The 16,175-nt window shown below is 41.1% G+C and overlaps 2 protein-coding genes across 5 annotated transcripts in view; one reads left to right on the top strand and one right to left on the bottom strand.

Annotated features, from left to right (window-relative positions):
* Nucleotides 1–4,592, top strand: part of Slc7a7 (solute carrier family 7 member 7) — a 58,415-nt gene extending 53,823 nt beyond the window's left edge. For all 4 annotated transcript variants that reach the window (XM_027920142.3, XM_027920143.2, XM_027920141.3 and 1 more), the window contains exons 5-10: nt 1,271–1,394; nt 1,634–1,737; nt 2,014–2,110; nt 2,931–3,080; nt 3,723–3,906; nt 4,127–4,592. In XM_027920142.3, the coding sequence (XP_027775943.1) occupies nt 1,271–1,394; nt 1,634–1,737; nt 2,014–2,110; nt 2,931–3,080; nt 3,723–3,906; nt 4,127–4,230 (763 nt within the window). In that variant the 3' untranslated portion in view covers nt 4,231–4,592. The remainder of the gene's footprint in view (nt 1–1,270; nt 1,395–1,633; nt 1,738–2,013; nt 2,111–2,930; nt 3,081–3,722; nt 3,907–4,126) is intronic.
* Nucleotides 4,593–5,056: 464 nt separating this feature from the next.
* On the bottom strand, nt 5,057–9,504 carry Oxa1l (OXA1L mitochondrial inner membrane insertase). Its single transcript, XM_027920147.2, has 10 exons — nt 9,400–9,504; nt 8,793–8,954; nt 7,595–7,808; nt 6,867–7,010; nt 6,546–6,631; nt 6,211–6,375; nt 5,938–6,042; nt 5,680–5,842; nt 5,525–5,605; nt 5,057–5,443 (listed from the first exon to the last, which is right to left on the bottom strand). The coding sequence occupies exons 1-10, from the start codon at nt 9,460–9,462 to the stop codon at nt 5,316–5,318; spliced, it is 1,311 nt and encodes a 436-aa protein (XP_027775948.1). The 5' UTR covers nt 9,463–9,504; the 3' UTR covers nt 5,057–5,315.
* Nucleotides 9,505–16,175: the final 6,671 nt, after the last annotated feature.

Below are 16,175 nucleotides of genomic sequence, written 5' to 3'. Positions count from 1 at the left end.
GATCGTGGCTTCTTTGGCTAGAGGAATCTTGACAGGTCTTTGTGCTTCTCTTGGGGACCAATTAGGATGGCACCTGACATTCTCAAACTGATGAAGGTGTGTGTCAGCTTTTTGTTGCTGTGATCAAAATACCTAATAGAAGCAGTTTAGAGGAGGAAAAATGTATTTTGGGCTCAGTTTCAGAGGTTCAGTCCATGGTTGGCCAACTCCTTTGCTGTGGGCCTGAGGTGAACCAGAATTTCATGGTAGAAGAAAGCTGCTCAATTGGGAAGCAGTGTGTGTGTGTGTGTGTGTGTGTGTGTGTAAGAGGAGTCAAGGACAAGATATAGTCCCCAGAGGTACACCCCCAGAGACCTACTTTCTCCAGCCATGCCTTACTGCTCTATAATTACCACCTAGTAGTCCATTCACATAATTAATGCATCAAATGGATTAATCCACTGATGAGGTTATAGCTCTCCTAATCCAGTCTTTTCACCTCTGAACACTAACACATGAGTCCTTGGGGGATATTTTTAGATCAAAAATCATTTATTTCCCAGGTTGCTTGCTCAGATATACATTCTGTTTTTCCTACTGAAGGCCTATCTTAATCTTTGGAGATGTTAGATTTCACAATTTGCCTCCATTTCTTCTTATATTTTTCTTAATTTAAACTTTCCTGTGGTGATAATCTTAGAGAAGGGATACTGACACCAACATCTTTGGAAGCAAAAATAAAATCACTACCCTCTTCCTGTGCTGCTGTCATGCTGTGACTTAGTTCTTTGTCAATTCCTTTCCCTGATTTTTTTTTTTTTTTTTTTTTTTGCACAGCTGTTTCTCCTGGTATGATGTTCCTTTCCCCTAACCCCCTTCCTTCCTTACTCCCTCCCTCTCTCCCTCCCTCCCTTCCAGTACTGTAGATTGAACCCGAGCCTCATATATGTGAGGCAAGTGCTCTATCATGGAGCTACCTCCTCGCCTCTTTTTAAACATTTTCTTCTTTTGAGATAAGAAGTTGTCCAGGCTGACCTCAAACTTGTGGTCCTCCTGCCTCAGTCTCCTGAGTAGACAGAATTACAGGTGTGTACTACTACACACAGCTTATTTGTTCTTACAAGTTTACAGCTTTAACCAGTATTGTAGGCAACCTCAAATGCTGAGGCACTGGGGAAATGTAGCAGAAGTCTCCATCTTTGGAAAGATGAGTATGGCAGTAAAGTCTAGGATTAAGAGATAAGGATGAACCTGTGGGACTGATGTATACTTTATTTTTGTTTAACTATAGGAATCTGCCCCTCTCCATTGGCATTTCCATGCCTCTTGTCACCATCATCTACATCTTGACCAATGTGGCCTATTACACGGTGCTAGATATGAGAGACATCTTGGCCAGTGATGCTGTTGCCGTGGTAAAGATTTTTACTAGCAGAAGGTTGAGGGTTTGTTGTGGGTTTTGGGGTATATCCCAGCTCTTCACAGTCCTGGAAAGGAGAGAGCTTTGAAAGGAGTACATTGGGATTCTGGGCTTGTAAGAAGAAACTATTACCCTTAATGTGGAAGAAGGGTTGGATCCCTGGGAGCATGCCTATTGATGCCTTTCATTCCTTTTACGTCCTACTAATGACTATTTTCCATGTCTTTCCCTTAGACTTTTGCAGACCAGATTTTTGGAATATTTAACTGGACAATCCCACTGGCAGTTGCCTTATCCTGTTTTGGTGGCCTCAATGCCTCCATTGTGGCCGCTTCTCGGTAAGAGTGGCATCTTTTGCTACGAGGGTTCGTATTATGAAGAGCTAGGTCAGGAGACTGTACAACTTACAGGACTTGGACTTTAACCTCCTGCATTCCTCAACCTTTCTTCTTCCCATCAGCAGCCTTAACTTCTTATTAATCTCAACAATGAACTCTATTCTGTATTATTTGAGCCTTTTAAAGGGATAGCAGAGAGGAAGGGCAGTGGCAGGTGAACCAGGTTGTTCCCCATGCCCCACAGTTTTTTCACACTCTTCTAACTTACCTAAATAGGCTTTTCTTTGTGGGATCGAGAGAAGGCCATCTCCCTGATGCCATCTGCATGATTCATGTTGAGCGGTTCACGCCAGTGCCTTCTCTGCTTTTCAACGTAAGTGATCCAAGAATACTGAAAGCCAGATTGTGCAGGAAGTTTTAGTAGTAGTAGATATGAGTGTTGTAGCTTCCTGAAAGTCTTAAAGGGGACTCTGATAGAAAAAGTATTGATGGAATGATGGACTACCATCATGGGCGAGGCTGTACCAACTGCTGCAGTGATTCCTGAGAATCTTACTCCTCTTAGCAATGGTAACCACCTCCAGTCTTAGATAAGGCATAAAGTACAAGGAATACATTTTAATGATTAACTGCCATGACAGGTAGTGTTTAAGAAATGGTCCCTGGATAGAGGGTGACTGAAAAGACTACTTGGAGGAAGTGTTTTTAAAATAGATTTTGAAGGTTAGCATTGCAAATAGTAGAGATAGGTTTTGTAAGAGAAATAGCATCAGAAAGTCCTGCAGTAAATCAGTATGGAGTTGAGTAGTAGAAGAGCTGGAAATGAAGGCTGGTCATTATGGAGAGGGCCTTATGAAATGATTGAGGGATTGTTTTGTGTTTTATTTATGTATTTATTTAAAAAAATTTTTTTAGATGTCAGTGGACCTTTATTTAATTTATACACGGTGCTGAGAATCGAACCTAGTGCCTCACACACGCTAGGTGAGCACTCTGCCACTGAGCCACCACCCCAGCCCGTTTAAAGAGGGTTAACTTGGCAGAAGTTTGAAGAAACAACTGAAAATCCAGTTGAGGCTATTAACTTCTGATGGAAAAGGAGTGAAGGACAAAACTTGAGTCTTAAAGGGGTAAGAAGAGAGCCAACAGGGGTGAAAAAGCACTTTGGAGCTAATTTGGGCTTGTACTTATAGGGTATCATGGCACTGATCTACTTGTGTGTAGAGGACATCTTCCAGCTCATTAACTACTACAGCTTCAGCTACTGGTTCTTTGTGGGACTTTCTATTGTGGGTCAGCTCTATCTACGCTGGAAGGAGCCTGATCGACCTCGTCCCCTCAAGGTAACTTATCTCCAACCCACCTCTGCTCTATCTGAAGCATTTTTCTTTCCTTCTTTGGGGATTGAACCCAGAGGCACTTTATCATCTCTGGTCCTTTTTGTATTTTGAGACACGATCTTGCTAAATCTCCCAGGCTGGCCTCCAACTTGTGATCCACCTGCTGCAGGCTTCCAAGTTGTGTGCACCACCATGCCCAGATTTTTTTTTTTTAAACTGGGGATTAAACTGGATGCTTATCCACTGAGCCATATCCCCAGTCTGTTTAATTTTTTTTTTTTTTTATTTACGGTCTTGCTAAGTTGCTGAGGCTGGCCTCAAACTCGTTATCTCCTGCTGCAGCCTCTCAAGTGGCTGGAATTATAGGAATGTGCCACCACACCCAGCAAAGAGAATTCTTACAGGACAGTTCACTCAGAAACCTCTGCCTGGGACTTGATGGTAGTTTGTGTTGACATGATGGAAAGAAGGCTTACTGCTCTGTGTAGTGCTGGAGACTTGAACTCAGGGCCTTGGGCATGCTGGGCAAGTGTTCCACTACTGAGCTTTATCCCTAACCCTTCAGTGCTTTGGTCTTTTGGGAGGTGGGGTTATACTGGTTGTCAAGAATCTTGAGCTAACTCCTAGTTTCTTCTGTGCCCCTAGCTCAGCATTTTCTTCCCCATTGTCTTCTGCCTCTGTACCGTCTTCCTGGTGGCTGTTCCACTTTACAGTGATACAATCAACTCCCTCATCGGCATTGGCATTGCCCTCTCAGGCTTGCCCTTTTACTTTCTTATTATCAGAGTGCCAGAAGACAAACGACCTCTTTGCCTCCGAAGAACTTTGGGTAAGCCTTGGGTCCTTAGGTCACTCAGCTCCTGATAGCCAGGTTTCGGCCTCTTTTGCAAATCTAGACTCCCAAGTCATCTTTGCCATAGCCCCCTCCTGTTATTAGCCATATGCCTTAACTGAATTACCCTCTTTGGGCCTAGTCCCATTCAGTGCTACTTGAACTTCACCCAATTGACCTCTTCCCACTTTTAACTCAAATTTGTTTCTCTTTGTAGCATCTGCCACATGGTACCTCCAGGTCCTGTGTATGTCAGTTGCTGCAGAAATGGATTTGGAAGATGCAGAAATACCCAAGCAACAAGATCCTAAATCTAACTAAATACTACCTGGAATCCTGAGATGTGAAAAGCAGGGGCTGAAGCCAAGGGAGCTGAGAAGTACAGCTCACTTCTTTGGAGGCGACATTCAGGAGTCTGGTCTAGGCAGCTTCAACCTTTGAACTTGCATTTTAGAGATGACAAAATAATTTATTTGTTTTGCTACGTATTGTTCCAGACTTTGTAAATGGATGGTAAAGCAGACTGTAGTGTGGCACCGTTGTTCCAGGAGCACCTCTGGGTGTGACTACCTACTTCTCTTTTCCTTTAAAAGGGCCAACAATGCTCCAACCTTGTCTCCCTTTAGAGAGATATGAAACTGTCACAGGTGCTGAACAATAATAAAAGGGTTATGTTCCTAAAAGTTTGAATGGCTTCATTTTATACAATGTCTTTGGGACAGCTCCCATTAGCCTAAGTTACTCTGTCTAGAGTATAGACAGACCCAAAACAATTTCTTTCCTTTCAAGCCAGCTATTGGAAGCTGATAAAAACAACCTCTACACAAACAAGAGAACTGTTGTAGCAAGATGTTAAGTTTTTGCATAAAAACATCACCTTTCATTCTTAATTTTCACTAAAAATCTAGTAATCTATTTCTTGATGGAAATGGCAATTGTATAGGTTATCAAGAAATGTGGTTATAATTCTCAGATACAATCTTATCGGTCATTTCTCTATGACCACAATGCAAATGTGGCTGGAACACACACACAGGGTAGAAGTGTAAGGTCTTACTGCCAGGTAAAAACGGTCAGATACTTCCCAAGAGCGTGGGCTATCAAAAGCAATCTTGACCCAACCTATTCATTTCTCTGAAGTACACAATCCATTTCTCTGTTTAATAAAATATCAGGAAGCAGCATGTAGTACAGAGGTTTCCTAATCCTGTGGAAAGGAAGATTGCTTGGCTCCCCTGTACTTTTATATGCAGGAATAAGAGTTTGTAGTGGAATCAGTTTTTAAAAATGAACATATCCACATCCTACAGTTCCTAGGCCTGATACAAGGACAAAGCATCAAGTCTGTCTTTAGGATGGTTCTTTGAGGAGACAGAGTTCCTGACAGAATGAGCAGGGAACACAAGTCAGCCAAGTGTGTCACGCCAGGGCTGCTTTGACTTTGGTTTGCTGCTGCTGCTGCTGGGGGTTTTGGGAGGGTGATTCTTTTCATGCTGTAGTAGAGGGTTGTGGGTAAAGGTCTGCCGTAAGGGACCTAGAGGAAGAGAAATAAATCTCAATGAGCAGAGAAAAATAAGAAATGAAAAGCAGAATTTAGCCTGAAAGGATTATTTACCCCTGGCTGCTAGCTCCAAGTGGTTCTGCATGCGTCGTTCACGCTCACGGAGCTGATGTGCAATTTCAGCATTCTTCCAGCCTGGGTAAGGAGGACCTCAACTGTTAGTCCCATACTCATTTTTTTAGACCACTTTCCCCTCTTCATGTCCTTACCTTGTTTGAAGCTCTTTATGAAGCCTTCCCGGGGAGGTAATTTGTCAGGGTCATGCACAACACGCTGGGGTATTTTAAGTACAGTGCGTACAGCTGGAATCCGGAGGCAGGCTACTTGGCCCAGGGAAAACATATTGGAGGAGAGCCAGTACATGAATACTGCCTAGGTGAGAATAAAGGGAAGGTCCTCAGAGACTGCATTCCTGGTGGCTGGACTAGATGGGAGGACTTGGAGTCATTTCCTAAGCCATTACCTACCGAGGGGAAGTGGATGGTTATGGGCAAGACTGCCAGGGGCATCACTCTGATAACATTTCTCATCCACTGAAGGTCAGAACTTTGCACACCTGTGTCAGCACCTAGCTGCCAAAAACAAAACAAGAGAGCAGAGAAAAGGAGTATTGAACATATGTCAGTTTTAGTAATCTGGTCTTACCCACTGACTCTATTTCTCCAGGGAAATTTCCAGCCACTTTACTCCCTACTCCCAATTTATGTTGCAGGCCTGGTACTTGGCTAACTTGGGCTTACCTCCAGGACACCCCACATTGTAGCAGTGACTACTATCGGTAACATGTAGATGGGATCAGATACAGTGAGATCCTGGAACCACCAGAGGCCACCTGTCTGCATACTAGGCACAGGAAGGTTGGCCATCTCTCTCAAGGCAATGAAGAAGGAGATGAAGACTGGTGCCTATTACACAGGATAAGCAGTGTCAGCAAACTTTAAAAGAGGGGACATTTTCAGTACCCCATCACTGAAAGCCATGTATATCACCACCAACTGCTTTTGTGGAGGTCTGGGGCATGGAAAATACAGAGAAGGCCATTTGATGAAATAAGGAGGGAAATGTTTTTGCTCACCTGAGTCAGAGGCAGAATGAGGGGTTTAAAGAATTTAATATCGTGCTTTTTCTGGTAAAGTGTCATCTCCGAGGAGGCCCTGTAAACTGGGAGGTGAGGCACAATTAATGGTTGGGCTAACAGTTATGTCAGTGAGGGTGAATACCTGGCCCATGAAATTTCTAATTAACCTTGGACAGTCCCTGAAAGTGTTAGGCCTGAGAAACAGCTAAATCTTTAGAATTTGCCCAATTGTTGCAATTCCTGGTTTAGGTTGTCTCTTTCCTCTAGGAGAATGTCTGCAAATGTGGTCCTCTCACATTCATACTGTAACTGACTCACACTCAGCATTGTCTCCTGCCAACTTGGCCTCTCTGATTCTAGTGGAAAACTTCTGGATCTCTGGCAAGTGGTTGTGAATTTTGGCTGCCTCTCGCTGGCCCTTCACGATGAGAGGAAAAACGAGGCAGCGGGCAAGGACCGTACCTGGAAAACACAAACTAGAATTAAAACGAAGTTAAAGCATTTCTATAGTTAGGTTAAAGATTTTTTAAGTCCTCAATGATAAAAGTCTCTCTTATTTCAGCCTTTTCTATACTGTGACTCATGCCCAAGGGGTCCAGAACTCAGAAGTAAGTTGAAGACACAGGAGAGAGGAGATAATTTAAGGAGCAAGGTTAGAAAGAAACAGAATTCAAAGCATAATTTAAACCTTAACAAGAGGAATGTGGTTACCTTCCTAATTTGGGGGTTTCAGTACATGATCAGACTATTCTCTTAAACCAGGGTAGCTTCATCACTGTTAATAAGGCCCTCTTACTTCAACTCCCTGCTCATGTTCAAATATCTATACTTCTTTAATCTTAGATTATCAAGCCACTTTATAATGCTCTTCAGGAAATAAAAATAGAGTGCATCTAAGCTTCATGAACCTGTACCATTCACTTGAATTATCTGTTTGACTCTTATATTCCTGCACCTATTTCCTTAATCCTCTCACAGAAATGCCATCTTTAAGGTTCTATCCCTAGGTCCCCATTCTACCCGTGTCCAGGATATATTTCTCTTACATGCTGCAATGGCCCCCCACCAAGGAAGGCCCAGGTTAACATGCATAAATTCCAGGAGGTTCTGGATCAATCCCACTGGGGTGTATGACCCTAGTCCCAGTTCAGCGAAGCTCTGTTCTGCAACAGCTTGGATTGTATCTGTAGTTCCTCCAGAAGCCACCTCAGGTACTGCTGTGGGTGAAGGAGTTGCAGGAACAACAGGAGGTACTTGGACCTATGTGAAAGGAAGCCATATGTGTATTCATTAAATAGGACTCACAGAAAGTGAGGTCCTCTATGATAATCAATACTGGATTCTGTTTTCTCGACTCCTTTTCTTGTTCTCCCAGGTTGGCTTACAATGTCCACAGAATTCATGCTTTAAAAGGACATATTTTTTACTACTAGGCAGGAAGATAAATTATTTAAAGTAAGAATTCATGACTTCTTTTCATCCTGGGAAGTCACTTCTCAAAATCACTGTTTCCTGAACTTCAATCATCTATCACTATTACAATTTCCCCCATATGTTGAAATAAACTATCACACAATTTATCTTTAAAATCAAATCAGTTTTTTTTTTTTTTTAACTGAACTGTTTTTCTTTTCAGGGCTGGGGACTGAACCCAGGGTCTCCTGCATGCAGGAAAGTGCTCTACCACTAAGCTACACCCCCAGCCTTCAATTCACTTTTTATGACCAAAAACCCCACTTGGTCGCCTCTTAAGAAACAGCATCGGGGCTAAGGATGTGGCTCAAGCGGTAGGTAGTGCGCTTGCCTGGCATGCATGCGGCCTGGGTTCGATCCTCAGCACCACATACAAATAAAGATATTGTGTCCGCCAAAAACTAAAAAAATAAACATTATTCTCTCTCTCTCTCTAAAAAAAAAAAAAGAAAGAAAAAAGAAACAGCATCCATGAAATCATGTATTTATTAGCAAATTATAGTTTTCCTAATACACAAACCTGGAGTCATGTTTCATATTACCATCATTAGCTTAGCATGACTCTGGCAAAGAGTACCTTGAATATAACATAAATCTCTCATTGATGTATTTCAATCATTTCCCCATTGAGTTGAAAATCCATTCCAAGCAGATGCTAATATTTTGGGAAGCTGGGTGAAACGTGGGAAAGAACCCTGCTACATATTCCTCTTGCCCCTCAAACAAAACAAAACAAAACTATCCAAGAAGTAGGAACCAAAGGCTCGTTACCTGGGCTTCTGCAAATGAAATGGCAGAGGTACTGAGGCAGCGGTGGCTGGAGGTTGTGAGGAGGACATAATGCGGCTGCCTGCAGCCCGAGTGGCTTGGGACCTGGAGCCCCTCTCTCAGCGGTTTCCGCGGCCACTGCGAGGACCCTACGATACTGTGGAACTAATCAGATGAAAGGATAATGGAATATCTATGCTGGAAGCAGAAGGCCCAGCGTGAGGCCACAGGGTATTCACTAGGATCACCCCTCAAGAAGCAGACAGCTTGCCATCCAGGCGAGCACATTGCTGCTCTGCTCTTGCAGACTGCCGGCCTGAAGGCATGCAACCGGGGCATATGGGGTGGAGCTCAAGCCGGAGTTTCCTGACCTCAGTTACAGCAGACCCACTCCGGGGTTCAGGCCCGAGGCTGCGGAGAACTTGACCCGGGGTAAGGTACTCCCTGGAAACCGACAACATAACGGGGCCACCGAGCCCTCCGAGACCGAGACGTAACCCGAGGTCATGACACTCAGATCCTGGTAACCAGGTCAGCGGCTGCTCCTGCCCCCGGCGTAGGGTGCGGGGGCAGGGCAGCATCCTGGCTCTCAGTTTGGGTACAACTTTACCTGACGCTGGGGCCGTAGCAGGCGCACAAGCTCCCTGCGTCCGCACATCAAGCCCATCGCCATTTTGCCCGGAAGAGGACTTGCTTTCGCGCGTGCGCACTCAGAACGCAAGCCCGGAGGAGGAGGCCCTTTTGGAAATGGGCGTGGGACCAGAGTTGTCACCACGGATCAGGTAGTAAAAAAGAATGGAGCTTTGTGGCCATATTTAATGTGGGCAAAAGCTGCAAAGGGTCACGTTTAGTAAGGTCGCGCGGAAGGTGTCCTCCAGAGGCTTGAAGGGGGTTGAAGTTAAGAGCCATCGTATGTGGCCATTGTTAATGACCGTTTAAACCTGGGGAGTTTTTAAAGCCGTGATTGACTTCTGATTTGTTGGGTTAAAAATAGCCTTTGGTCTGGGCGTGATGGTGCACGCCCTGAAGTCCAGTAATTGAGACTGAGGCTAGAGTATCTCAAGTTCAAGGCCAGCCTCAGCAACTTAGAGATCCTGAGTAACTTTTGCGAGTAACTTTTATTTTAAGGTTTCAAAATAAAAACTAAAAACGGCTGGGGATGTAGCTCAGTGGTACAGCACCCCTGGGTTCGATCTCCAGTATCAAATAAATAAATAAACAAGTAACTTTTGGATATCTTGGCTGTGCTTGGCATAGGTTTTTCCCACCTAATGATGTTCAATTTTTATATACTAGATAATATTGTAATCGCAGATCCAATGACATTTGAGGGTAGTCTGGAGTTTGACAGAAATGGAGGGAAGGCAGCTTCTAGGAAATATTTTACGCCCACTTAAAAAAAGCAAAAGCTCTGGACTGGAGTGTGGCTCAGTGGTAGGGTGCTTACCTGGCACGTCGGAGTCCCTGGGTTCAATCCTCAACACCACATGTAAGTAAGTAAAAGATCAATTGACAACTAAAAAAACATTAAAAAAAAAAAAAAAAAAAAGACAAAGCTCCACCGTTTCTTTTTCCCTCAAGTGGGATTATGTGAAGATTGCGACTATGATGGTACAAAACGAAAGGTGAAAAGCTGACATACTGCACATAGTTGAATAGAAAAAAAACACCTGCATACTTGGTGTTCTTGAGCTGCTAAACCACACTTGTAACCACTTATTTCCGTATTTCTAGACTTTGTTCTGTAAGATAAAGATCTTTATTGTCTAGACTCTTAGTCTGTTGTGTAGGTATTCTATTGTGTGTGTGTGTGTGTGTGTGTGTTTTACTGGGGGGATTTAGTCCAGGGTCACTCTACCACATTCTGTCACCACCCACACTTTTTTTTTTTTTTTAATTTTGAGACAGGGTCATACTAAATTGCTCAGGCTGGCCTTGAATTTGTGATCCTCTGCCTCAGCCTCTCGAGTCACTGGGATTACAGACTCTGTCACCTTGTCCAGCTGGTAATCTATTTCTTGAAGCTGAAAACATTCCTAAAGATATGTAAAGTGAAGTTATCCTCCTTGGAGGAAAAAAATTACTGCACAGAAAGGTGTGAGTTGATTGATTTCAGTCACTACTAGTTTGGGATGGTTATGAATGCATCTGATAGAAATGGTAAAAATAGGAGGCAAAGAAGTAGAATATGATTAGTAATAATTAGGTATAACATGTTGAATGGGATTAAACAAGGTTTTCAAATATTAATTTAAAACTCAGTGTGGTTTGAAGTGATGACAACTGTTCAGTTTTGCATTGGGGAAAACTATCATGTTTTACTTACTTTGGTGACCCCAAACTAACCCTTCTCCCAGTATTTTCTCTGTTAGTAGTTCCCTCATCTTGAATCTTGTTGATGTGACTAGGATGCATTGGAAATGTTGCTATGCCAGTTCAGGGCATCTGCCTTAAGAAGATCTGGTAGTTTCTGCTTTTGCTTTCATGGGGAAACCAGCACTTATGTTAGAAGTTTTATTTCCCACTCTAATATGTTCTGAAAAGCCCAATCTAATCACATGGAAGAGCATGGAGGTCTGGACTAAAAGCCTAAACTGAACGCCCAGCCTATAGTGCCAATGCCAGATATGTGAAGATGGTTAATTTGAAATTGGATTCTCCAGCCCTTTGGAGCCACTGTAAGTTACTATATAAAATAAGGAAAGGCTGCCTCCATCCAGTTCTACCCATTTTAAAATTACAAACAAGTAAAACAATTGTGGTTTTTAAGTCACTAAATTTCAAATTACTTTACTTTGCAAGAATAGGTAATGGAAATGTGTTCTAATAGTAAGTGAATGGGTATTTATTTTTGTAAAAGAGCATGAGCTAATTGAAGTATATCTTACATTACTTTGCACTTATTTCTGTGTTTTTATTGATTTTTCATGGAATGGGTCCTGTTTCCTTTTTTAGATTTTAGAGGTAGGGAACATGTCTCCTATTTTTTGCAAACCTTTTTTATTCACATTAGAAACATAAGTTTTTAAAAGTGATTGACTGACTTTCATTGGCAAAGGGCAGAGAATTACCAATTAAGAAAGCCATGACTTTGGTGGGTCACTCTGCTTAAAAACATCAATTGGGCTGGGTGTGGTGGCACATGCTTGTAATCCTAGTGACTCAGGAGGCCAAGGCAGAAGAATTGAAAATTAAAAGCCAGCCTCAGTAACTGTTTTTGTTTTTTTGGTTTGGTACTGGGGATTGAATCTAGGGGTACTTAACCACTGGGCTACATCCCCAGCCCTATTTTGTATTTATTTAGAGACAGGGTCTCACTGAGTTGCTAAATGCCTCACTAAGTTGCTGCGACCAGCTTTGAACTCCCAATCCTCCTGCCTCAGCCTCCCAAACTTCTGGGATTATAGGCATGCGCTACCATGCCCAGCTCAGCTTCAATAATTTAGTGAGGTTCTAAACATTTAGCAAGACCCTGTCTCAAAATAAAACATAAAAATGTTAGTGATGTGGTTCAGGGGTTAAGGGCCCCTGGGTTCAGTCTCTGGTTACCACCACCTCCCCACTTGGTATGACTACTGTGTTTGCAGGGAATCTGAGTATGAATGTGTGTGTGTGTGTGTGTGTGTTGTATTTGTAGGTAGGATTAGGGCGTGGAGAGGTTTATTAAAACTGATATTCCTATATAGCTTTCCCAACTCCATTTTGTTATAATATTACTCTTATGATACCATAAATTCATATTCTTATTGAAGCTCCTTTGTACGTGATAAGTTGCTTCTGTCTTGCTTCATTTAAAAAATTTCTTTCAGTGTGAGTTTCTTTGGATTTATTCTACTTGGAGTTCATTGAACTTCTTTAAGTAGTATCTCTTCCCCTTTCTAGATCTCTTATTTGAGAGTCCCGCGATGTATATGTTAATCCACTTGACGGTGTCCCATATATCTCTTAGGGTCTGTCCACTTCATTCTTTTTTCTCTCTGCTTTTCAGATTTGACAAATGAAAGTAGTCCTACCTTCAAATTCTTTGATTCTTTCTTCTGAATAAATCTGTTTTTGAACCTTACGTGTGCGAGGCGAGCGCTCTACCACTGAACCACAATCCCAGCCCCAAATAAGTTTAATTTATAACTAAATATCTTTTTGCCTAAAACAAAGCTAAAACCCCTTGAACGCAGCTGGCTTTATTGGTGATTTTTGCCAAACATTTAATGAAGAAATAATGCCAATCTGTACAAATTCTTTGTCAAAATGAGGAGAGGAGACTACTTCTCAATTCATTTTACTTGGCCAGCAATAGTCCCAATACTAAGACCAAATAAAACAGTAGAAGCAAAGAAAACTACAGACTCATATTTATCATGAGCACAGAAATAAAAATCTTTAATAAAATACTAATAAATTGAATCCAGTAATATGTAAAATGATAGTGCATCATATTCCAGGAATGCAAGTCTAGTTTACATTTGAAAATCAGTCAATGTAATCCATCTAGTAATAGAATAATTTCAAAACTCAAGCATTCAAAAAAAAAAAAAAAAAAAGAACCTCAAGCATTCAACAAACTAGGAATAGAAGGGTAATTTTTATTCTGAAAAGAGGCATATACAAAAGATCCACAGCAAGCATTGAGCTTTGTTGTAGAAAATTGAACTGTTTACCCTTAAGATCAAGAGAAAGGGAAGGATGAGCAGCCTTCCACTTTAATTCAAATTGTTCTGAAGGTCTGAGCTACAGCAATAAGCAAAAAAGAATCAAATGGCACATAAACTTTACAGGAAAGAAATAAAACTTTTATTATTCACAGACAAAATATTTGTGTATGTCTAAATTTCTCAGGAATATACAAAAATTCTATTAGAACTAATGTGCATATTTAGCCAGGTTGTAGGATATGAGTTCAATACAAAAAAATCAACTGAATTTTATACGATAGCTATGAACAATTGGAAAACTAAACAAAAACACCTTTTTACAACAGCATCAAACCCAAGAAACAGGAGTAAATTTAATAAAATATGTGTGAGATGTGTACACTGAAACAATATATTACTGAGAGAAAATTTAAAAGGCTTAATTAAATGGAGAGAGATACTTTGTTCATGGATTATAAGACTTAATTATGTTTAGATGTTAGTTCTTTCCAAACTGATAGAGAGCAATCTCAATCTAATTCTAGCACTTTTGTAGAAATAGACAAGTAATTAATCATTAACAGCAATTGACAAGCAACTTGAAAATGTAAAAGAGCAAGAATAGTCAACATGCTTTTTGAAAGAAATGAGCAAAATTGGAGGATTTATAGTTCCTGATTTTAAGACTTACTTTCAAGCAACACTGATAAAGAGAGTGTGATATTGACATAGAATAGACATTTAGACCAAAGGAGCAAAATAGAGTAACAAGAAATAAATCCATACATATATGATCAATTTATTTAAGAGTGCTAAAAGACAAGGAAAGCCTTTTCAAAAAAATAATGCTAGACCTGGGCATGGTGGCACACATCTGTAATCCCAGGAGTTTGGGAGGTTGAGGCAGGAAGATCGTTGAGTTCAAAGACAGCCTGAGTAAGGCCCTAAGCAACTTAGTGAGACCCTGTCTCTAAATAAAACATAAGAAGGGCTGGGGATGTTGCTCAGTGGTTAAGTGCCCCTAGGTTCAATCCCTGGTACAAAACCAAAAAACAAAAAATGCTAAAGTAATATCTATAGCTATGTCTATGGAAGAAATGTGAGCCCTAACCTTTAGTTTGGCTATATATGGAAATTAACTTGAAATGGATCATAGTCCTAAACTTAAAAATGAAGGTATGAATTTTTAAAAACAAAACAAAACCATTGGTAGTAAACAAAGATTTCCTAGACATGATACAAAAAACACTTATAAAAGTAAGATTTGATAATAGTATTTCCTGAGAGCTAAAAACATTCTGCTCTTTGAAAGACACCATTAGGAAAATTGAAAGGTGAACTGAACTTTTACACTTTATATGAAAAATAATCACAACACATATTTGATAAAATAGTTGTATCTAGAATATATTAAAAACTCTTCTTACAACTCCATTATTGGGAACAAAACAACCCAATGAAAATGGGAAGTGTTGCAAACAGTAACTCCTCAAAGGAAGAGATCAGAAGAAATCACCAAAAATTACATGAAGGGACACTCAAAATCATTACTCATCAGCAAGTTGTGTAACAGGGGTTCAATTGATGCTTTTGACTATATCCCTGTAGCTTTGAAACTTACATATTTTTTTCTTTTTCCCAAACTTCTTCTCCCTGACCCTCTCCTTCTTGATCTCCCTGATATTCTTTTCCCTAACCTTCTCCTCCCTGATCTTCTCCTGCCCAGTCTCTCCTCCCTAATCTTATTTTCCCTGAGTCACCTCTTTAAAAGCTCCCTGTTCCTGCTGATGGGCAGAATCACAGCCTTTGGGACAGGAGTCCCCTGTGCTTCTCCTTTGCTCACAAAGCAATAAACCATTTTTTTTTTCTTTTTCCCAAAACTGTGTCCTTATTATTGGATTGGCATCCAGGACAAGGACTGAGCTTTTGGCAACAGTTGCAAAATAAAACCGCAGTGATATATAACTGCACATCTACTAGAATTGCTGAAAATAATTGACTGACAATACTAAGTATTGGCAAGTATGTGAACCAACTAGAACTTGCATAAATTGTTGGTGGGAATTCAAAATGATATAATCTCTTGACAATTTCTTATAAAGTTAAATATATACTTACCAAATAACCAAGCAATTCTGTTCCTAGTGTTACTGAAAGCTTAGTCCTTCACTCCCCCACCCCCCCGCCCCATGCCAATCTGATAATGATGACATGGTTTGAGGAAAAGGAAAAAGAAGCTTTATTGCTTTGCTAGCAAAGGAGAAACACAGGGGATTCCTGTCCCAGAAGCTGTGATTCTGCCCATCATAGGAAGCAAAGGGCTTTGAAAGAGATGGTTCAAAGGCTACATTCCAGTGTTCTCTGCAGAATTGTAATTCACTTGCTAATTTGGGAGATAGTCAGCTCTGAGATCTTCTGGTGCCATCCCCAAAGACTGAACCACTTTGTTCTTTTGGTGGGTATGTGCTCAAGTACAGATAAGTCTGCATAGGATAGGGAAGAAAGGTAATTCTTTTCTCCCTGAGATTAAGGAGGGGGAGAGATTAGGAGCAGGGAGAGAGGAAGAGAAAGAAACATGTCCATTTTTCAAAAATAAGTCACAGTGGCAGAGCAGCAAGGTCTATATTCAAAGTATAAAGTGGACCACTGTTAACGCTGGATGATTATTCAACAGAAATGTGAACATTTATTCACTAAAAGACTTGCACATCAATGTTTATAGCAGCTTTATTTGTAATAATACCTGTGAGTTCCT

The sequence above is a fragment of the Marmota flaviventris genome, chromosome 2 (assembly GCF_047511675.1).
Source record: "Marmota flaviventris isolate mMarFla1 chromosome 2, mMarFla1.hap1, whole genome shotgun sequence".
NCBI classification, from domain to species: Eukaryota; Metazoa; Chordata; class Mammalia; order Rodentia; family Sciuridae; genus Marmota; species Marmota flaviventris.
Note: the sequence above shows the minus strand (reverse complement) of the source record. Positions and strands in the feature narration are given on the sequence as shown.